Below are 23,692 nucleotides of genomic sequence, written 5' to 3'. Positions count from 1 at the left end.
GACCTGCAGGTTGGGGAGCAGCCCTCAGATAACCATGAACTTTCCCTGAACCCTGGCAGCAAAAACGACAGAAGCAGAATGTGCTGCACGAAAAGGGGCAGAGCCAGGAGACCCAGGAAAGTGCTTTCCCCTCTCTACTTGGCACTTGTAAGAATCCATCTAGAAACCATATCTGGTTTTGTACCCTCCTCTGTAAGAAAGACATTAACCAACTCAATGGATGTCAGGGCAGGAGCTGGAGCATTTGCCCTGTGACGAGAGGCTGGGACCGCTGGGCTTGTACAGCCTAGAGCAGAAATGGCTTTGGGGTGACCCAACAGAAACCCAAGTGCCTGTAGGAGGTTCTAGGGGAGATGGAGCCTGCACTTTTCACAGAGGGTTGATGAGAGGATGAAATAAAGTGGCCACAGATTGATAAGACAGTAGTTCAGACTGGATGTAGAAAGTAATTTCTTCCCAGTGAGAAAGATCCATCAGTGACACAGCTTGGACAAAAATCCTGTGGAGTTACTATCATTGAATGTTGTGAAGACCTGACTAGATAAAATGTCTTGAGTAATCTGGTTTATCCCTAGAGCTGACCCTGCTCTGAGCAGGTGGTTGGATTGGACACTCCTTGAGTTCTCTCTCAGGACATTTTAACGATGCCATGATCCTGTGATTCTTTGATGATATTTATATCTACTGTTTGCAGCACCACAGTTTGCTTTTAAATCAAATCAGCTTTCTGCTCACATTCATTTACGGCCATTGATAAAATTACATATGGGCATTTCTTAAGCAGTTGTTCTAACATTTATTTCAAATAATCAAGTTTTTAAAGGTGCTGGAGAAAATAATTATTCTATTTTTATAGGGACTAGGGGGGATTTTTTTTCCTTAAATATAGCCTGATATTTCTTCTGATATTACCAAGATGTACTCTCATTTACATCAGTAGGTTATCCTTTCATGACCAGAAAGAGGAAGATCGAATACAAAATTGTTTAGAATACAAAAAAAAAAAAAAAAAAAAAAAAAAAAAAAAAAAAAAAAAAAAAAATTTGTAAAAGCAGATGTCTGAATTCAATGTTTTTGATTTTTTGTTTTTTCTTCAAGTAAAGAAAAACATTTAAACCTGTATGGAGAAGACAGTACTTTTACTAATGGTAGCCACATGGGTTTTGCTGCTGCAGTGAGATAAGACAGCAGAATACCAGAGCAAGCAGGTGGAGTGAACAAAAACACAGGTGCTCACTTTGTCACCTCAGCTTTTATTAAAATAACATAGCATTGGATATTTTAATCCCAGGACAAGAGAACAACAGGCACAGCAAATCAAGATCAGAAAACATGCAGGTGTGTGTTCTGTGGACTCAGCTTTTTGAACAGTACTAGTGGTTAGTAGGCTGATATTGGAAAGACAACAGAAAAGCTATTTACAGAAAATTCTGCATGATCTTTTATGAAGTGATGATGTAAAGAAAAGGATGGAGCTGCTGGCACACTTTGATAAAAAAATTTAGGCAGGCAGTATTCTGGATTTGAAGAGAAGACAAAGCTACCTGTGAATAAGATGATTAGTTTCAAATTTCCTGAATTTCTGATTCAGATTCGAGTGTGGAAATTGATCCTTCTATTTGGCCTGAAAACCTATACGTGAGGCACAGATTATTCTCAGGACTGGTTCCCTCAGGTTTTCTGATCAAATCTTCTCTAGCTAATTAATTGAGAATTCTTCAGGTAGAGGGGAGAAAACAAAAAATTTCTTGGAAATGGTATTAATGTGGAAATGCAGGAGTCTAGATTCTTTTCAAAACCAGTTTATTCACTTATTCAAGAAACTCTGAATTTATTTGTGTTCTCGTGCATTTACCTAATTTTCTTCAGAGAAATTAACACTTTAAGAGCAAAATGTAGCACTCCTGTATTCACTCTGCAAGTTCCCTGATGATGGGAAGTTTATCTTTCCATACAGATTTGAGTGGTAGTTTTCGAGCATGCTGTAGGTGGTTTTGGGGTTTACTCTAACGTTTCTTTCTGCTTCCTTGTTGCAAACCTTTAGCACATCTAATACTTTTTCCTCTATCTCCAGCTAAAGCCAGGCATTCTATATTTTGAAAGTCCAAGGTAAAACTGTTACTTGAAAGTGGCTTATTAGGCATTCAGAAGGTGGTGTGGGTAAAAACATTTTGCTGGTGAAGAAATAACCTTTCAATTTATCTTCCCCAGGCACTAGTATCCCCTCTTATGCTGAACACTGTTTTCTTGACAATTAAATCGTATATATTTAGAAATATAATTGTTCTGTACATTTTTTAATTTGATTAGGTTGCCTTATATGTAATTTGAAGACAATGAATGCAGTACATAGAAGCAAGTGCTGGAAGTCTTCACATATTTCATCCAAATTAAGGCAGTCAGTGTTTGAAAAGACTTTTAATAATTAAAATTTTAAAAATTTAAAACTTTGCTGTTTTTTCCCTGCTTCAAACAGTGGTTAACACTGATTTGATACTAATAATATAATTTATTTAGCTCTGTGGGTAGAATGGTATCAAACCCACAGAACGATTTTCATGGTCAGCTCTCTGCATCCTAACAGCCAAAAATTGTTAGAGAATGAAACAAGATCACCTTTATGTGCAATTGAGCATATTCATTAATGACAGTTCAGATTAAAATTGTGTTTAGTTCCCATATCAGTCTAGCTCTATGCAAATATCACTACATGCACCTATTTGGTCGGGAGGGGGGGGGTGGAGTCAGTAGCTTTGCTGTGACCTATTCCATCTGAAATCCAGCACTGATCAGAGACCTAAGAGCTTGTAATATCACTACAGTGTATTTCAGGTTTTAAATGCTGAAAAGTAATCAAATAATAACTTGAAAAATTTAGTATTGGGAAATGGAAAGAGCCAACTCGGTGGCTAGAAGGCCCATAAAATTTGTATTTCAGAATAAATTGTATAAAAGTTATAAAGATGTGATTTCAGTTACTTATGTCCAGACCTGAAAACCCTGCACAGTTATCATTGTCAATTGCATTAGGCAGTAGGCCTGCTCTCTTGCTGACTGCAGATAATGGGGTGATAAATTCCTCACAGGAGTTATTAGTTCAGAATTTGTAAAATGCAGAGCACAACAGGCTCCTAGGAACTGCTATATTATTGACAATATTATACCCTCCTGGTATTTTATGTCAGTGGATGCATAAGGTTGGATGGCTTTTGCTGGGTTTTGTTTTCCTTACTTCTATTGCCTACAAGAAATCAAACTCTCAAAGCAGCACTTCTCCAGGGGATTAATGTACATCTTAGGTAAAGCATTTGACCTCAGGACTCAAAGCATATTTTTTATTCTTGTTTGTGTGTCTCTGGAGGGTGTTCAACAGTTACCCAGGAGCACGATGTCTGATTTGTCTTCATGAATTTTGCCACTTTCTTCGATATGTTTCAAAACATTAGCAGCAATTTGGGACTGATATGACTTCATATGAAGGTTTGCAAAAGATAAACAATAAATCCAAATAACTCTTTCAGCTTGTGATGGACTTGTGATTTAAAAATGAAACAGTGTTTAACAAAGTTTAAAAACAGACTACTGCTCTTAGACAGAATTCAATATAACAGGGAACACACTCTATGAAATGCAACTTCAAAATTGTAAGTGTGAGATATGTAATATTTGGCATAATCGGCTGCTTTTTCTGACATGGGCATGTGTAATGCATAAATGACTTTAATTTTCTGATAACTCTTCCTTTATGTCTACCTTTTATCTTACGTCCACCATATTTGAACTATACCTTTGAAATTATGCTGCTGAATATATGCTTGATCATCAACAGGCACTGAATTTTTAAACAATCATGTATTTTTCTACTGTCTTGAAATAATCTCACTCTTATAATTTTAAAATCTTAAACCAAAATTATTTTAGCATGGTTATTTAGTAACAGATAGGCCTTAAGGACATTTGGAACCCCTAAAGAGAAACCTTTTGACTATGATTTTTGTCAGTTTACATCTATGTTTGAATGAGAGATTCTTACAGGAAAATTCTGCATAAATTTGGTTTGAAGAGTCTACTGATCCAACCTGCCATATTTTGGTAAAGTTATGATTTTATTATATGGTCCTTAACAAGATTCCAGATTATGATTGGAGTATCTAGCCCTTCTCCTTCTCCATTGCCTCCCTACCTCCTCCAGGCATCAAAATTCCAAGGACTACACACCAACAATGATTCAGTGATCAATGAACATGCCAGTGAAATGTAGCTGCACTAAACCAGCTTTTGCTCATTAGAAAAGATGGAGCAATCAGGCTGTAAATCACCAGAACAGCAGTTTTGTCTGTCAAGAATCTGTGCGCTCCAAGCAGGGGCTTTTCAAGCATTCACCTGACAGGAAGCCTGGAAAGTTGTGAAAGGACAGGGATGGTGCCCATAAATCCCAAGAGTTAGCCTGAGATGTCTGTGCCAGACAGCTGTGAGACAAACACTACTTGCCTGAATGCAGAGAGACCTTGACACACTCCCACAGGAACGAGAAGTTAAAATAAGGAGCAGTGCATTAGTAAAATAATAAACATGCTAATTTATTTTATTTGCTTTAAATAAAGCACCATCACATTCGGCAATTCTGTGCAAAGCCTATTTGCTTGTAGCTGTACAATTTTACTCTTATATTCTGTTAAACAAAAGAAATTTTTCAAGCAATGTTCAGAGAAAAAAGTCTGCTTGGTCTTTACTGCAAATCCCAGGCATTAGTGCAGCAATTGTATTGAGGAATACAGGGAGTTAAACAGAAATTCTTCCTTTTAAAAGTATTGAGCTTGAAGTATAGCATGAGTTGCCTTTACAGACCCAAGAGACTTGAAACTCCAAGATTCAGTGTCTGGATCATCTGCTAATAGTCTACTGATCGAATGGAAAGTGTTTTATCCCAGGATGTAATTAGCAAAATGACAATGCTAAGGCAATTTCTTGACCAACTGAACTTACTGGAGTTACTCCAGATTTTAAAAGTTTTACTGTAAAATGGAATTTAGCCCCTAATGTACATCTAAAGGTGTGAACCTAAATTAAATGCAGGTTTTCTCAGTTAAGCTTTTACTTGAAAAGATAAAAAAACGAATAAAGTTAATGTAATCATATTCTTCTATCAGTCCTTCCAGAATATATATTCTCCCAGGTTCTGTCTTCATTACAGTCTGTGCTGTATAGATTTTCAGATATATCAGAACAAAGCACAGGAATCAAGAAAAAAATCACTTGCCCATAAAAAAGAAACATAAACTAGTTTTGAATGCACATCATGCTTTTTCATCTTTGACAACAGCAGTATTTCAGAAGATACCAGATATGAGGTATTTATGGCAGGTGCATTACTACTTAGAAACTAATCTCACACACATCGCTGTTAACGTGAAATATGGATTTTAATAATCCAGCTTGGTGAGATATGTGAGCCTGCCCGGTGGGGATGTGATTAGCCACAGTCTGCAAGATTAATTGAGATACACAGTGTAAGATTACACTTAGTGAACTCCAAGCCAGTCTGATTATGCAAGGGACCACTCAGTTAAGACTGTATCTCTAGGGATATGAAAACAGATAAATCACAGACTCTACTATGACAAGAGAGTCAGAATGGAGGCTGTTTAAGTCAGTGAACACAATGAACAGATCATCAAAGTAAAATATTAGGACATTTTTTAAACAGCAAAAAATAACCCCAGGAACAAAAAAAAAAAAAAAAAATCCTACATAGCTGAAACAGAACAAAAACACATATAGGGAATGAGATTTTAAATGTCTGCCATCATCATTATTTTAAATTGATGGTATGAAATTTACTTTTTTGTTTTAACGTGGCCATACTCATTCAGGAGTGTACTGTTTGTAAATAGTAATTTTCTTTTTAGTTTACAGTTGAGTCTGAATTTGCATCAAGATGACTAATACATCAGATACCAGTTTGAAACATTACATACCTTCAAAATAGTTCTGTCACAAAAACTTTAAGCAGTTTAAAAACAGTGCCATTTAATACAGTTCAATAATGAACGTACCTTCCAACTGACTGCATTGCTGAACACACCAGTTTTTAACAGAAAAGCAGAAAGGGAGGTACCATCAGAAATCACTGAAGCCTGGGCTCAATGCCTTTTTCTACAGGCTGTTAGTTATTGGAATAATTTACCCACTCATTTCTTGCCTCAATTTTTTGTTAATACATTGTTAGCCAACAGAGATACTGAAGTGTATTCAGACCTATTGTTTCACTTTTATACCCATATGAGTACCAAATGCAGAGTGTGCCTTCAGAGAAAGCACATTTTTACAACTGGCAATTATTTTAGATGACCAAAGTCCTGAACCAAACTCTTACAATAACACATGCAAAAATGTAGATTTTCCCTTCATAATTTTTTTTTATTTTTGCAATTGGTACATGAGCTGCTAGCTGCAAAACTAATGACTTCTGGAGTCATGTAACAGACATTTCTGCTCATTTCCTTTAACCATAGTGAGATTCGTTGTTCTTCTACAACTGAAATGAAGTAAACACACAAAAATACCAGAGTAAGACAGTGTGAATTGTATTTCATTCATTTATTTTGACAGGTATATTCTAGCTTAAATGATTGATATGAATACTCTGCACTTACTAGTAAATGTTGTATCTTAAATGTAAAAACACTCAGCTTTTAGTATGGTGGGGATCAGTCAATAACTTTTCTACTAGAGGGTTTTCTGGAATGAAAAACTTGTATGTGTGTGTGTACATGTCCCAGGGAAACAGTAGAACAGTATAGTGCAGAGTAAACAAACACTGAATACACTTTTACTCCGACTCATCCACCACATCATGCTGACCACAGATTTAGCAATCCTCTCCTGTGTAACAGTCTGACATTCAATACCACAGCACTGATTCCAGTGCCACTGTGTTGGTCTTGCCTTGCTTGAACTGTGTCAGTTGAAGCTCTCCAGGATTCTTTCTCCTCACTAAAGGTCACTAAGGAAGCTGATTCAAGCAAAACAGGAGAAGCAATAAGCACAGATAATGCTGGGGAAAGGATGAAGGAGAATGATCCAGTTTCAGCCCTCCTCACTTGATTTTTAGTTGAATAGCCACCAGGATTGAAAAACAGAAACCTGGAACACCCAGAAAGGGTTGTGCACTAATACATATTACAGAAGGACATCCCACTCAAATAGGACTCAACAATACCAATTTTGGTAAGGTTTTAGTATTCACAATATGTTACATCACAAAATCATAGAATCTCTCAGGTTGGAAGGGACTCAAAAGAATTATCAAGTACAACTCCACAACCTTCAGGGATTCTGTTACTGCCATGGATTTTTCAGCTAAAGTATTTATTAGTTTTTATGATACACAGGAATTTGCATTGTTCAGGGGAAGAAAAAAAACTGCTCTACAATATAATAGAAATATTTATTGACTGTGGGTTTTGATGCAATTGAGAAAAAAAGTATAAATGTGCAGTAGAATTGGGGTAGAAACTTTAATATTAACACCACGGTGAAAAACTCCGTTCAGTCCTATATTAAATCCCATTACACAAAACACTGATGCTTTTGATCTTTGAAAGCAAAGTATTCTGTATACATGTGCATACTCTATGATTAAATTTTAATATCTATCTGCATGTTTTTACTGAATTTGCAGAAGGTCTGGAAACTGTAGACTTCCAATTAAAGAGGATGAAGCCTTTAAAGAGAGCCACTGTGGTGGTGCTCAGTGACAATGTGCACAAATTGAGATACAGAAGTTTTCTTTTGAGCATCAGGGAAACACTTTTTAACCCTTTTTTTCACTATGAGAGTGGCTGAACACTTGCACAGGTAACCCAGGGAGATGGTAGAGTCTCCCAGCTTGGGGATATTCAAAGCCTCCAGCACATGGTCCCGGACAACCAGGTCCTGATGGCCCTGCTGCAGCAAAAGATAATACCCAGTGTTTTATATCTTGAGTGAAATTGAATTTGTATTGTGTCTGTGTTTTGAAATTTTTTGCTGCAGTAGAACAATGAATGCTATGTTAGAAAATAATCTACTTATAAAGAAACGCACAAATAATTAAATAAATAATGTGTTCTGGATAGCCTAGTTAGGAATTTTATTTTCCTTTAACACAGACACTGATCTAAAGAAACATTAGAAAGTCCTCAGTAGTACCCAGGTAGTCTTTCAATACTTAGTATGTGAAAAATGATGCCGGGAAAGTGACATAATAAGAGTTAAACTCCTTAAAAAAATAATTAAATGTTTTCCCCCTTAATAATTTTTTTAAAATCATAATTATTCTTTCCACACAGACAAAACTTATGCAGATATCTACATAAATTTGCAACAAGGAAATTCAGAAATATTCTGATGTATGACAGCTCTTCCCGTGAGTCTTTTGCTTATTTGTATTTTTCCATGTATATCAAATCTTATGCTCTTAGGGATGCTATGACAAAACCACTATCTTTGAAACTATCTGAGCATAAAACCAGTTTACAAAGTAAAAATAAGCCTATGCAAACACAACCATTTTGTGATTTGAATAATGAGGATGATGCTGCCCATGAAGTAACATTTCTGGAAGCATGATAAGGGTGCCTTCCTAATTATGGCTTTTGATACTTTTAGTATAAAATTTTTCCATCAAATAATGATGAAATAGTAGCAAAATAAAAAGTCTTGGTTATTTTCCTTTTGTGTATAAATCAAACCCTTTCTCACATCCATTTTAAAGCTGTATAAAAGTCCAAGTTCTAGTTTTCCTTTTCTTTAGGATAATAGTAAAATTTAATGATAGAAAAGAAATCCTACATAATATACAAAAGTGGATTGTCACAAGGACATATATAGAAACACACATGCATTTTAAATTTTAGAGAATGTATACTGAAAATAATATAATTGTTTTAAATAGGGGTGACATTTCAGGTTTAATTAAATTGTTTTGAAAAAACAATCTGTTAAATTTTTTGATATATATTTATTTGAAATCTTGGTGTTCTACCTATTACCCTGACACTAACTCTGAACAAGGCAAACAGAGTTTATCAAGCAATTATATTTAAGTTATGCTTTTCCTTATGTATAATTACAATTTAATTCATGGAGCCAAATATTTAATTATATTATGAGATTAATTAAAACACGTATTTAATACAATAGGTATGGAATGAAAAATACTTGCTCTTTATTAACTTTTGGCTGTTTTATTTCTAGAATGGGTTCATTTTGACTTCATCTTGTATGGAGAAAATTTTTGCTTCTGCTTGACCATTTGATGTTTTCAGTATGCTTAAAAATACACTAAAGAATACTTTTCCCTCAGAAGACATAAAAGTTGAAACTCCAATTGCATTGTAAATAATAGAAAAAATAACATTTCTGCTACTTTTTAATGAACTTTTTATGTTCTTGTACATTCTCTAGTAAAACAATAAATTTATAACAAATATTAAAATACACTGCATGTGGAGTGGAATCAGTCTTAAAGATTATTCAGAACAACCCTGTGACTTGCACCTTTTATTAGCAGTAAGTACACTGAAACCTTGACACAGTCATGACACTCCAGATGTGATTAAGACAACTATGTAAAGAACTGAATCACAGCTGCTCAGGGCTAGAATACCATGAGTGATAACATGTATAAAAGCAGTAATAGTTTGGATCATACCTTCATTCAATCTGAGCAGTTTCTTGCTTGCATTTTTGTTGTCAGAGAAGTGCATACAAGGAACTGTAGGGACTCCTTTTAGACTGCAAACAACACATGGATGTACATCAAAAGAAGATGTTTAGGAAATCAGAAAAAAAAAGGCTATAGGAAAACTGTATGATCCACCTAGTCTAGCCCTCCACCCCTGCAGCCAGTTCATCTGCTTCTAACCATTCCTGACAGCTCTTGAGAGTGTTTGGCACCAACACATGTTCCACAATAATTCTCAGTAATTTTTCTAAGCTGAACCATTATTCTGGAAGAAAAGGTTTAGTTCCCACCTAGTAAACTGTTAGTACTCATACATGGTAGTTTAGGGACTGTCTGCCACAGGGACTCACACTATCATGGCTGACTTTTGGTCATTCTGAAAGAATTTCTGAAGGACTGCTGTACCTCCACACCCATCTACTTTACTAGAGGAATTGTCACATTGGGAAAGGGCATTCAACATTGGCCATAAGTGGATACATAGGGATGAATAATACAGTTGAGACAAACATGCACGCTGCTTCCCTTTCAGATTATTTTCACTCCCAACCTCTTTATTTTCAGATTTTTTTAGTTGCAGTATCCAGAAACCTCTCTTTTCTCATTTGAATGAATATATATATTAAATATTTAACATTTTACAAAGCAATTTGTTATTGCTTTTTCTGTCTGCTGAACTGAAACATCATTTTCTTTGCTTCTTCTCCTAATGCTTATATACATGTGGAATTACTTTTTGCACTCTCTATTCCTTGCTAGTTTTTCATGATTTTATGTGATATTCTTTTATTGATTCTCCTGATGTACACAGTTTTTATACCTATTTTAACGTAGTATGCCTATTTACATATTCTACAGTCTTTGTGCTTGAGATCAATGAAGAAAAGCTCATGGGCCAGCAAGCTGGTTTTACTGTACATCCTATGAGTTCTCTGCAAAAGAATAATTTTATCTTTGTAGTTTTGCTTCACTGTCTAAGTCCTTTAGACTTTCTTCTCTTAAGACCTGGACTCTGGATGTTTTGAAAGATGCCACAGTGATGTTCAGTGTCATTACTTTGTTGTTGTTCCCCCTTTTTTCCATAATAATAATTGTCTCTTACTTTCAACAGCCCTATAACAAGTCACAAAAAAAAAACCTCATTAAGCTTCCTGGTAGATATCTCTAATAAAAGTCCATTTAAATTAAATACTTATTATATCTATTTAGTTTTGATAGCCTCCTTCAACATACATGTTTCCCTACAAGCTTTATAGACATGAGAACATCAGCATGCAGTTTTATCTCGTTATCTCAATACTTTATCTCCATTTTCTCTACATCTCTACTGAAAAAAAGTAAATCTGTGTCAGTAATACTGGCATGAGAATTATCACAAGTCTCCGTCATGCCAATCAAGTCACAATCAAGCTTTTTACATTGCTATATTAAGACTATCAGCTTCTGGTTTATTCTATGTATTTATAGCAGATGTGCACACATGTACAGCTGTACACAGCTTCTTCCAAATCCTATGTGTGCACTGTCTGATATTTCCTTGAAACTATGGGAATTTTTAAGCTTTCTGGATTAAGTTAAAAGAGGGGAAAACAGTTGAATTAAAGTAACAAGCTATAGAAAATTATCACACAGCAGGTATTTCCTTTGAAATATGCCTTGCTCCTGACAGTTCAATGAATATATAATATTTGCTTTGGGTGTTTCTTATAGCAAAAAATGATAAGTCTGTAAAGGAAGTGTGGTCTTACATACCAGTGAAAATCCAAAGATTAATGAAAAAACTCTTAATAGAATCAGTGCAGGTGTGGACAAAAGCCAGGAAGAGTAGTCAATTAATGAGGATGTTCTGCATGCAACTTGAGCATACAAGACTTAGAAATGAAGTAGCTTTAACTTGTGCCTCAGTTAGGTTTGTGAAAAAAATCTGAAGAAGGCAAAATTCAAAGTAATTGTACATACAATACTTGGTCCTTGGCTAATACAACTTTTATAAGGGAGCTAAATTAAACTAAAAAAGAGAAATAAAAGTATACAGGTCACTTCCCTGGAATTTGATTTCCAGCTGATTACTAATATAGGTTATAATTTCAGTGATAGAAGAACCTGTTACTGTATTCTGTCAGAAATATTTTATGAAAATGCATATATTTATAGATTTATGTATTATATATTTATATAAAAGTATATTTATGTCAAAAAATTATATAGATTTATATATTATTAGCAGTGGAACATAGAGAAAAAAATAAAAAGCTGGGAGGAACTTATGGTTTAGATGTCCTAGGTGTGCACAGTCCTACAGCCCTCACCTTGATCAGCTGTGTCTCCAGCACAGCAGCAATGCAGTGCCCACCTGGTGCACACTCCTGCAAAAGGGAAAGGCACAAACTGCTGCAGTGAGCTCATTTCTGCTGGGTACTGCTCATCTAAATGGAAGGTTAATGACACAATGGACTGTCATGGGACAGGAAGGACAGACAGACTGCTCATTCTCTCCTGAGGAAGCTCCCAGGAACATGCAGTGCAGAAAATCATGAGCTCCTTTCCATTCAGCAAATGTCAGTTCAGCCTTATGAAGAAATTGATGGACCTGGCTGGAACCAAAGAAAAAAAAAAATCCTACTGACTTTCCCCCAAGACCAGGACATTTTTGGGACTCCACTAATTATGGACTTTGAGGTGTCATAGAGGAGAAACAAATGAGGAAAGATTCAGAGGACAGATTTGGGGATTTCTATAGATGCTTCTACTTCCTCAGAGATTGCAGCTTCATAGAGAACTAAAGTGTTAAAGGAATTGATCTATATTATAATATTTTTTACTTTAGAGTATTTTTTAAACAGGTTACATGAACTCAGTTTAAAGGAAGACTAATGCACAGTTGAGAGGTATCCAACTTATTATAAATGAGATAATTTAGGAGATAATTATTTGCCTGGGCTGCTTGACAGCAATGTGTTGAAATGGTTTAATGATGATGCACTTAAATTAAATATGTCTGTTCCTTAAAGATAATTTTCACTCTATAAAGGTTTTGGGTTTTTTGGTAAGGAGAAAAAAAGAAGGGAAAGAACAATGTTTAACCAGAAAATAGTTTTCATTTTTTACTAAGTAAATGAGTTTTTAAAAAGTGTTCATGGACACTGCTTTAGATATTATTCAAAGCAAGGTGATCTAATTATAATTAAGGTTTGTAAGTAACTGAAATATCTTCGTTGATGTTTTGAGCTTCATGAACTGCGTGCTACTATGGTCTGTAATACAACTTTTTTTCATTCACAGTTTGAGTGAATGTGATTTTTTTCAGCTTGTTGGAAATTCACATGTTGAAAAAAAGTCTGATATAAATGTAGGAGGTGTAATGAGAAACCACACAGGTAAAAATCACAAGAGAGACATCTAACTTAAAGAGGGAAAAAGGAAAATAAATTTGGCCGAACAAAACTGGTATAAGTGCCTGAAAGTCCAGAGCAACAAATCATCAGCAATTTTATAGTGCTGAGGTTAGGTAGTAACAAGAGCAGTGGTTTTAAACTGAAGGATTATAGATTCAGACTATGTATAAGCAAGATTTTTTTTATGATGAGTGTGCAAGGGACTGGAACAAGTTGCCCTGAGAAACTCTGGATGTCCCACCCCTGCAAGTGTTCAAGGCCAGGCTTGAATGGATGGGGCCCTGAGTAATGTAGTCTAGTGAAAGGTTCCGTGCCTATATATATATGATCTACACTTATCTTTCAGTTTAAAGCCATTACCCCTTGTTCTATCACTGCATGCTGTTGTAAATGTCCTTGTCCATGGTTCTTGTGGACCCCTTTAGGAACCGAAAGGCTGCTGGGTGCTGTGCCACGAGCCCTCTCTTCTCCAGGGTGAACAACCCCAACTCTCTCAGCCTGTCTTCATAGGAGAGGTGCTCCAGCCCTCTGATCATCTTCACAGCCTTCCTTTGGACACAATCCAACAGACATATCTCATCTTTGGAGCCCCAGAGCTGGATGCAGCACTCCAGCTGGAGTCTCACAAGAGTGGAGTAGAGGAGCAAAGTCACCTCCCTTGGCCAGCTGGTCACATTTCTTTTGATGCAGCCCCAGACACAGCTGGCTTTCTGGGCTGCAAGTACACATTGTTCGATTATGTCAAGCTTCTTGTCCACCATTAAGCTCAAGTTCTTCCCAGGCCTGCCCTCAATCCAGTCCCCACCAATCTGTATTTGTGTTTGGGATTGTCCTACCCAGGTGCAGGGCCTTGATCTTCACCCTGTTGAGCTTCATGAGATTCATACACACCCCCATGTCAAACCTGTACAGGTCCCTCTAGATGGCATTCATTTCCTCCAGCCCATCAATTGAACCACAGAGCTTGGAGTCATCATCAAACATGAGAGTGCACCCAATCCCACTGTCCATGTTATTGGCAAAGATGATTGTTCTTATCAGTTCTATTCCCCTTGCATACCAATGTTCTCCTTACAGTCACTTTTTCAGTCTGCTAGATCAGTATTTTGGACCACTGCATGAGAATTTACATGCATTATACGTCCTACTTCAACCTTGAAAATTTAAAGAGAATCCTTTTCTTAAATCCCAAATGCTGAGTTTAGGCAAACATAGTACTGTAAATCATAGGGATGTCAAACTACTTAAGAATGGGGGAAAGGTGCATTCTTTATTTATTGAGCCTTGCTTTGTACAGAAAATATAATGGCTATATTAATAATACTTAGCAAGGGAGAATAATTCACAGAGCCAAAACTGAGATATCCATACAAGCAGCTATTTCTTAATGCAAAGGTCTGGCTGGGCCAATAAGATATATGTGCAAACATTAATTAAGGGACTAGATGTCCTTAGTGAACACTTTCTGTGAAACAACTGAAAACTTAGTGCTGTCAATAAATTCTAGTTTAGGCTGATGAGATATTTAAGTGTTAGAGGCTTATTCAATACCACATAGGAAAGAGCATCTAAAAAGCATTTAATAAGCCTGATAATAAATTATTTGGGCTTCTTGTTATCATTTTAATTTAATTATTTACTGTAATTGTACTGTACAGCTTTGTTACAAAATTGCAGACAATCTTAACTATTTTCAAGTCTTTTTTTTTCCATGTTACCAAAAATCGTTTTTTGTAGTAGGCATACTGTATTGAGATTGATTTTTCAAATGTGATGAAAATAGAAAAGTCTAAGGAATAAGAGGTATACCCACCATAATTATATATTATAATTGTATATCTAGAAATAGCTTTAAGATGAATGCACCCTGAAATGAGCTCATTGTCAAGTGACACATTTTTACATTAGCCTGCCATAAGCACCAATCTATTGCTTTCTCACTCTTCCCTTTTTACAAACTTTACACTAAAATGGATTTCCCAGTGAGATTAATAGCTGAGTGCTACCCATACTGTTATTCACTGTAAATATCTCCAGCTGCCCTATTAACTTTAATGCATTAGCTCTTCTTCTACTTATTGCATCTTGATGAATGCATAACAATTTTAGTTTAGGACACCATTAGCAGGATGGTTTTTCCAAGCTCCTGTAGCTCAGCAGATGTAGTGTCATAAATTACCACCAAGCTATGTGCTCTTTTATGACGGTCATAAGACAAAAATATTAGAAAACCATTTTTTATTCTCCTACAGACTTGGCATTCAAAAGGGCTACAGGTTCAGTAAAAGCATCATGTCTATCATAAGCATATGTTGCACAAGTAACCAGGATTTAAGCAGAAGCAAAGATATAAAACTTGGCCCCACAGCAAATCTAGAGGTAAGGCAAGAAAACAAGAATCCAGAGGATATACATCAAATGTTAAGGAGCTGCTCATGTCTGACAATTGGGACTATTAATATATATTCCATTCATAACAGGAGGTATTTCCCTTTCGTATTATTTGGAACAACACTTAATAAAAATGTACCATACCTTTGAGGTCTTTTTGAGGGCTCACATGAGCAAACAAAATGATATTTATGTCATTCACTTCACATCTATACAGATAAAGCTGTGAAACAGAGATGGCTAAGTGCATTTCAGGCAAAATTTGATGTGTGAAAAGTTTTCCGAATCCCTCCCACACTTGAAAGCAACGCTTGAATCCCTGGAGTGCAGTTTAAGTAGTTGTAATATGCACTTGGGTAATTCATGGAAATCGTACATATAGAGTGAGTGTTAGTATGACAAACAAATCAGCTTGCTGTGATCTGCTTTTAAAGTATTAAATACTAACCCAGCTGCGAGACCCAGATTATTAGTCTTAGAGCCATCAAAATAAGTCAAAAGCAATAGAGTTCTCCAAGAAAGACTATCACTTCCTGAGAAAAATGTATGGTGAGCATTGAATGACTACTTATGGCTTTATAACTTGTGCTATATTTGAAAGTACAGATATAAATTTAAAAAGGGTTATAACAGTTTTAGATATTAATCAAGCAAAAATAGCTATCTGAAGCAGAAGCTCTATTACAGAGAAGCAATTTCTTTAGTTCCATACTGACATGCTGAAGAGGTTAGACATCCTACATACCAGAGAGGAGAAAGCCACATTTTCCAAAATAACATTGAATTCTGTCAGTAAAATAAACAATCTTCTTTGATCTTTTAGTGTTTTCATTCTTACATTGAGCTGTTTGAAATACATTGCAAGATGGAGTCAAGTCTAAAGTCCTCACATTTTCATATTTTTCAGTGCTTCTATTTTCTCTATGTGGCCAGTCAGAAATATTCCTTGAAATTCCATGTAATAATGTATCCATACAATGTTTGTGATCTGGAATGCTTGCCTTAGGTTTGGTTCTTGAACCATGCGATTTTATGTGTATATAAAACCTTGTGATGCCTGAAACAATCTAAGTTACTTAGGGATTTTGGTAGCTATCATCTATATCAAAATAGCCTGAAAATGTTCATTTTAGGTCCCTTTCTTTCAAAACTGCTGGTGCAGGACTGCAATATGTAAGCTTCTCTGAACATCCTGAGATTATTCAGCCTGAAGGGACACTTGTTACAGGTGACAGAGTAGACAGCCTGCCCACCATCAGACATTTCCTTCACATTATTCATTCTCACAATAAACTGTGATTGATAGAACAAGCATGAAACAGTGAAGAGTCTCAGATTTACTTCACTATTATATTTTGTCATATGATGAATAATATACTCTTACAGCCTGCTCCAGAAAGTATCCTTCATAAGCAAAATTTAACTTCCTTCCTTTTAGCCTGCACAAAGCTTTTCTGATCAGTATTTCCTCACCCCCATGGGACCATAAACTAACAGCTCAATACTACACGTATTTCTCTAGAAATCACAAGGAGAGACACAAGGACATTTCATACCTGCTAAACTCAAACAAAGATCAGAAATCTTACAGAAATCATTACATTCAGTTCACAAAAGTCCTTTATCATTTTTTGACCAAGACTTTCCTTTTGTTCAATTTATCTAGCTTTCTCTGTGTATGTATATGTATATATATGTACTCCATGCTTGTTGTGCAAAACCTCAGTAATTATGCTGCCTAATCAACCTCTTTCTGGTAACTAGGAAAATATCAGAGAAACCTCTAATTCTAGTTAAGTTTATTTACTTAATTCTATTGGATTTGAAAACATAATGGGGTAATTTTTCAATTTAGTTCAGTATGCTTTATGCATAAGTAATCAACATTAAATAAAGTTACTTTTGTTTACACCTCAAAAAATATATCCTGAATGAACTAACAACAAAAAGATTGATTAGTTTTGGACATCTTCTGCAAGGAATTTCTCTTTAAATATGTTGTAACTTTACTTCTAAATAGGAATTTCTAGAGTTATGTGACACTTTGCTGGACCACTGTTTCTCCATACAATGCATTTTGCTGTGTATATCAGTGCTGTTGTGTCCATCTGAGTAATCATCAGTCCAAAATTCATACCCTCTATGAATCAATGCTGAAAAGTTCACTCCAGCTTTAAAATCTCATTTCTCCTGGTTTTAGTGTTAGTGTATAGGTCAGTATATAACCTTAACTAGAGATACAGATGTTCTGAATCTGCAAGGATCACTAGCACAGCTAGTGTGGAGTCACTGCTGAACCCATAGGAATGACCTTGAGCATTTGTAGAATCCAGATCTTGAAACAGAAACTGATTCAGATGAATGGAATTCTTTTACATTGCAGAAACCCCATTTTCAGGAACAAATAAAAAAACCCCAAACCAAACAAATGAACAATTTAAAAAAATGACAATACCAAAAAACCTCCCACAAAAACCAATGAGGGGCAGTGAGAGACTACCATGTTCCTGTCAGTTCACCAATGTTTTTTAAAAAAATTCAACAAATATTGAATGTAAGTTGTTTTATAATAAATTACTTTTTTTTTCTACGTGGATGATCAGCATGAGTAACAGAGGTTATAGTGGATTCATGTTTTCCTGATAAGAAATTTAGGCAACACAGAAACGCTTTCTTTTCTACAAAGAATGATATTAGTATAGCAGAGCTATTAAGGATGATTGTATGGATCAGCAGTTCACTTAAAATATCTTCGAATTGAATTCCCAGGTGCTACTCATAATACTATCACAGCCATAACTCTACATTTAACATTTCTTCTGTCATCACTCTTAGTTTCCTTTGTAAACAATAGACAGAGGTAGGCAACCCTTTTATTGGCATCCTACTGTGCAATATTTCTTCTGAATCTTCCATTTGGAATGCAGATGTATTAACTGCAAAGATTCACCAGAATGCACTGTATATTAAACCCAGCATATTATATATGAATATGTGTATATAAAATATGAATATATACTATATATTTATAATATTCTGATATGTAATATATGCATACATATTATAATACCTATTCACTGTATACTAAATATTATTATCCTGCACCGATGAAGAATCAGGCTATGATTGAGTGTAAGAGAACACCAGAGAATAAATGAACTTAACTCCTCAAGACGAGTTCATTTCCTGAAGAAGCCTCTGTTATTGAACAAATACTCATTTCTCTAAAAGTATTTATGACTCCTGTCTGACTTGATGGTGACCTAGCAAATGCACATGACTGCTTCCCTCCAGGGAAAGTGCTCTGCTGAAAGAGGCAGAATAACTTAGGCAGCAGAAGAACAAGGTGCTTACAATCAAATGCTGCATTGAGGCCCAAAGCAACCTGACATAAGCCTTGACTAATGATTTAACTCAGCCCTTCAGCATGCAGGTGTATCTGTGCTATCATCTAGAGGACATGCAAATCGCTAACACATGTGAAGAACAAGCTGATGTTACAAGATAATGGCAATGTGCACCTGTGATTTAGAAGGCAAATCAAGGCCTTAGAACAGTAAGCTAGATAAATTATTATAAAACCCTTTGTCTCTAGAAATTAAGAGGCTTGCTGAATAAAATAAAATACTTCAGCGATTATAGTTAATATCTTATCAAAGATTTAAGTCTAACTATAAACAAAAAATCTCTATGCTAAAATTTATAAACAATCAAAGATATTCATAATTTATGACTGATTTTTGGACAAATGTCAAGATAATTTTGCTGGAGCAGAGAAATGCATAGCAGACTGCAAAGGCACAGTCTGATGTTGACAGACAGCGGCTGACTACCTGCCTTCTCTTCCTTTGAGTTAGCATTTCATATTTGGAAGTGTCTAACCTACTTACAGCAAAGTAAATTACTGATAGTACTTCATGTTTTCATCCTTTCACTCTAAGATTAATTACTTAGCAGCCAATTTACAGCATTTTGATTTACCTTTTTCTGTATGAGAACATATTCACATACAGAAGGGAATGAGGGATTGAGACTGGGAAATTGCTTTCATTTTCCTGCTATCACTAAATAATCTGTCTTCTCAATATCAGGCCAAAAGGTCAATATCTAGTTTAGAATCCTGTTTCTATAGTCCTTGAGATGAGTAACTCTTCAGGAAAGATGGCCTTGTGATTTAATGCATTTTTAATGTGAGAAAAAGCTGAAGAATTTGGCCCATGCTTAAAAGCAATCATTTAAAAATGAACAGTGCCTCCCCTCCCCTCCCCTCCCCTCCCCTCCCCTCCCCTCCCCTCCCCTCCCCTCCCCTCCCCTCCCCTCCCCTCCCCTCTCTCCCTTTAGCAAACAGAACCCCTTAGTTTTTTCTCCATCTCTATATATTATAGGTATGAGAACCAGAAACCTGAAAGCCATGCTTTTTCCAAGGGATATTCCATTCCAGATGGAACCTGAAAACCTAGAAAGTTTCTCCCAGTTCATGTGACCTTCTTAGCTTAACAGTTTTTTTGGCCACAAGCCAGTCTGCCAGATTAATGGCTGACACTGTTTGTTTTGTGGCTTCACCAGGCAAGAAGATTAATTTCTGTTAGAGAATTTGTCAGTTTGTGATGGACTTAATACTCCTTGAGGCATTCAGTAACATGGCAATTTCAGGAGCTAATGAGCATTCTTCAGTGATACACAGACAGATGCCCCAAATTGTTAAAGCAGCTATATAAAAATACAAATTTCCCTGATTTTTGACATGGGATGTAAACATTTAGTAGAGTATATGCTTGTTATTTAAAGGAGCCTGTCTTACTACAGCATGCATTTTAAGTTCACAAATTCCTTTTTTACAGAGTCTTCCTTTATTTGATCCTTCTGACTAATAAACTTCATATTCTCTCACAACATTATGAATACATACTGGACAAATATTTAAAGAATTTCACATTCGTTCTAACTGCCTTACAAAAAGGCTAATTTATTATACTTAATATGCATAAAGTTACTATTTATGTTTTAATATAAAAAACTAGAACAAAAAGGAGGGTGAAAACTATAGCAAGAGACTTCTCAGTGACACTTTAATGGATGCAGGCATGCAGCAGCTAAACTATAGCAGAATAGTTGTTTGCTGGGCACTCCTATGCCATTGCCCTTTAGGAAAGAAGAATATCTTGATTTCTTTCTAGCTCTGTCTGACTTTGTGTGACCTTTCCAAACTCACATTAGTTGGATGTGCTGCATCCATAAAAATTGGTAAACTCTTGCTTTACTTGTTCTCTTGAGGTTTGTTAGACTTAATTAGTAAATTTTATAAATCTTTTCTAGATTCAGAAAAGCAAAGTGCTGTAAGGACAAAGTTTTATTGTCACCATTCCTTTGGGAAATGAGTTTCTTGAAGTTATGTGAGGTAATTAGTCACATTCTGCAGGTTGTGCTGCAGCTAAACACACCATTAAAGTAATCTGTTTTATAACACGAACAATACCTTTTCTCACAAGTTTGGTAAAATCAGATGTGAGTTCTGGGTTTCTGACTTGGCCTTTTCCAGCCCTTCCCCAATTTGAAAACATTTAGGATGTTATGATTTTTTATATTCCCCTAAAAAATATATATAAATAAATAAATAAAAGGTGATAGATTTTCACACTATTTCTAGAGAATGACACATAATAAATGTTTGGGAAACGCTTTCCCCTGTTCTTGACAATTGTCCACAATTGCCTAGAAACTGTAATTATCATTCGCAAAATACTTAAAATATTTAAATGTTCACTAACAATTTTTTGCTAAGAAATCTAGTGATTTCTATAAGTTCTGTTGTACAGGCTGCAACTGATGGCTTTAAACCTGCTTCAAGCTGCCTCTCAGCTGGTCATTTACAAATCGACTGATTTTGAATTTTTTTTTTTTTAGCAACCGATGTCACCAATGTAATTTTTTGGAGGAAGAGCACATCAACTCTGAGAGTTAGCCTTGTTTAGTGGAATTATAGCAGGCTGTCTGCTTCTGTGGAATTAATAAAGGTGCTAAGACAGTTATAACAAGTTCATTTTATGGGTCAGATTTTCAAAGTAGATGTATGAAGGTACACATACACCTCATTCATGTTTCCATTCTTCTCAAATCTCTATCTCCTTTTCTAAACTTCATGAATTTCCTTCATGAATTTTCTTTAATAATGTTTTTCTAAATCCCATGATAATTTCCCTTTCTTTCATTCCGCTTGGAGAAAACCATCAGGTTACAGATGTTTATTTTGTCGCTTTAACAGTTAAAAAAACCCCCCAAACCTATCTGTCTAACATTCTCCCAAATTTACTGTGTTTCTACTGTTATTCTACTGTGTTTGTTTCCAAGTGATTGGACAGGTTGGTTCAACCTTTCACTTCACCTAAGACCTCTGCTTTGGAAAACTCAGTTAATCACTTGTACAGAATCCTTATGCATGTTCTCACTGAGCTGCAACCTGAGTCATGTTACCCATACTCATCTCCCATTCTGTTACCATGCAGACTTTCAGAAGGTACAATTTCTCTGGTAACTCAAAGAAAGGGCTTATATTGCTCATGACTATGTCATGTCGCCTTTTTCACTAGGCAGCACATCCTAGGCAAGGTGTTCAGTTTGTGATTCTATTTCAACCATGTGACTTCGCCAGTTTCTGTTATAACTAAGTTGTATATTTAATCATTACCATAATCATAAGATGCTCTGTTTACATTTCTTGCATTAATAAATATCTGTAGAAGATGTTAATCAACTTAGTTTACTATGCATTTTATTTATCCTCTCTTTGTGATATGAATATTCCTCTCACCTTTGGTTCACATACCTTCTGCCAGGTTATCTAAAAGGGTATTAATAATCTTATGACCACATTTTAAGTAAAAAACAAAATAAGCCAAACTTCTCTTAGCAGCATGAAGCAGTTCTTACATACTGAAAAGAGTTTGCTTTTCTATTAACATTTATAAGGTGTTCTGCATGGAAGATCTAAATACTGCAAGGCATCAGCAGAGCAGTCCTCTCTGTGGTTTACTCAACATTTATCCGCAATCATAAACCAAATATTCAAATACTCTCCTCTCAAGTGAAGCTATATAAAGAGGGAAACACACTTATTATATATACTCATTCTACCAGTAACACAAGAGATAGGTTGTGGAATTAATTTTGACTTGTAGAGAACATTCACTGTAGAGATTTGTGCATTGCAACGAGTTATCTCTAAGGTGTAAATATGCTTTATATTTATATAATAATAATTAGTGGCCATTTATGCAGCAGGAGAAAGCAGTATTCAAATCAGTCAGTGGTAACCAAAGTAAAACATATTTTGTGCTCATTCACACAGTCTTGTTTGATCATTCCCAGCAAGAAATCTCACAGTGTCATAACTATATATTACATTAAAATGTTGATTTTTTTCTTCCAATAACATGGCTGGTAGAATACTAAAAATTTCAAAATAATTCACCTTATTCTAGCAAAGAGCTTATCAAACACAAACATCACAAATCTTGAGGATAGAAGAAAAATAATAAACTATGCAATCTAATTTATAAACAGAGTTTATATTTTTAAGAGTAGAATAGTGATTATTGAATCTCACTGTTTTACTCATATAACCACAGGAAGAATGGTCTCAACTCACTGCAGAGAACAAAGGGACTATTATAGAGAGAAATACTGTGGACATATGCAAAATATGTGTGTTCCTATAGTTTTGCTTTTTTTTTCTACTAAATATTCATTCATGCATCTCATCCTGGTAAGAGAAAACAAGAAGGAAGCAAATTAAAATATGCTCATCCATCTTCTGCATAATCTTTTTTTCCTTGTTGTCTGCACACAAACAATATTAAATTCTGCCTGAAAAAGAATCCACACATGACTTAAGATATAGATATAACATAGTGCTCACCTCTGTTATGGAATGTCTCAGTCAAAAAGTGGTAGCGTGGTTATTTGCACATTTTGTGCTGATACGTTACTGTCATCCTGAAGAGCAAAATTTTGATAAGGCTGAGCTAGCCAGCTCTCTATGTGGATAACTTTTCAAAAAGGAAATGTATTCCATCCATTTTCCCACCAATTGTTCTATAATTTTCATCAGTTCCTGAAAATTCCAGTTTACTTTTTGGTGTAGCAAGACAACAGTTAATTCTATACAGTTTAAGGTTTT

At 35.4% G+C, this 23,692-nt stretch overlaps 1 protein-coding gene across 3 annotated transcripts in view; it reads right to left on the bottom strand.

The window, feature by feature from the left end:
- The window catches only part of CNTN5 (contactin 5), a 598,136-nt gene that overhangs the window by 256,831 nt on the left and 317,613 nt on the right, over positions 1-23,692 (bottom strand). Inside the window, exon 1 of one of the 3 annotated variants that reach the window (XM_066175733.1) lies at positions 9,698-9,780. The exons of the other annotated variants lie outside the window; for them this stretch is intronic. Within the exon in view, the coding sequence (XP_066031830.1) occupies positions 9,698-9,752 (55 nt within the window). The 5' untranslated portion in view covers positions 9,753-9,780. Of the gene's footprint in view, positions 1-9,697; positions 9,781-23,692 lie in introns of those variants that run through there. 3 annotated transcript variants of the gene reach the window in all.

This window comes from Chamaea fasciata, unplaced genomic scaffold (genome assembly GCF_029207755.1).
Source record: "Chamaea fasciata isolate MVZ Bird 193981 ecotype frontalis unplaced genomic scaffold, bChaFas1.0.hap1 SCAF_2, whole genome shotgun sequence".
Classification (NCBI taxonomy): Eukaryota; Metazoa; Chordata; class Aves; order Passeriformes; family Sylviidae; genus Chamaea; species Chamaea fasciata.
Note: the sequence above shows the minus strand (reverse complement) of the source record. Positions and strands in the feature narration are given on the sequence as shown.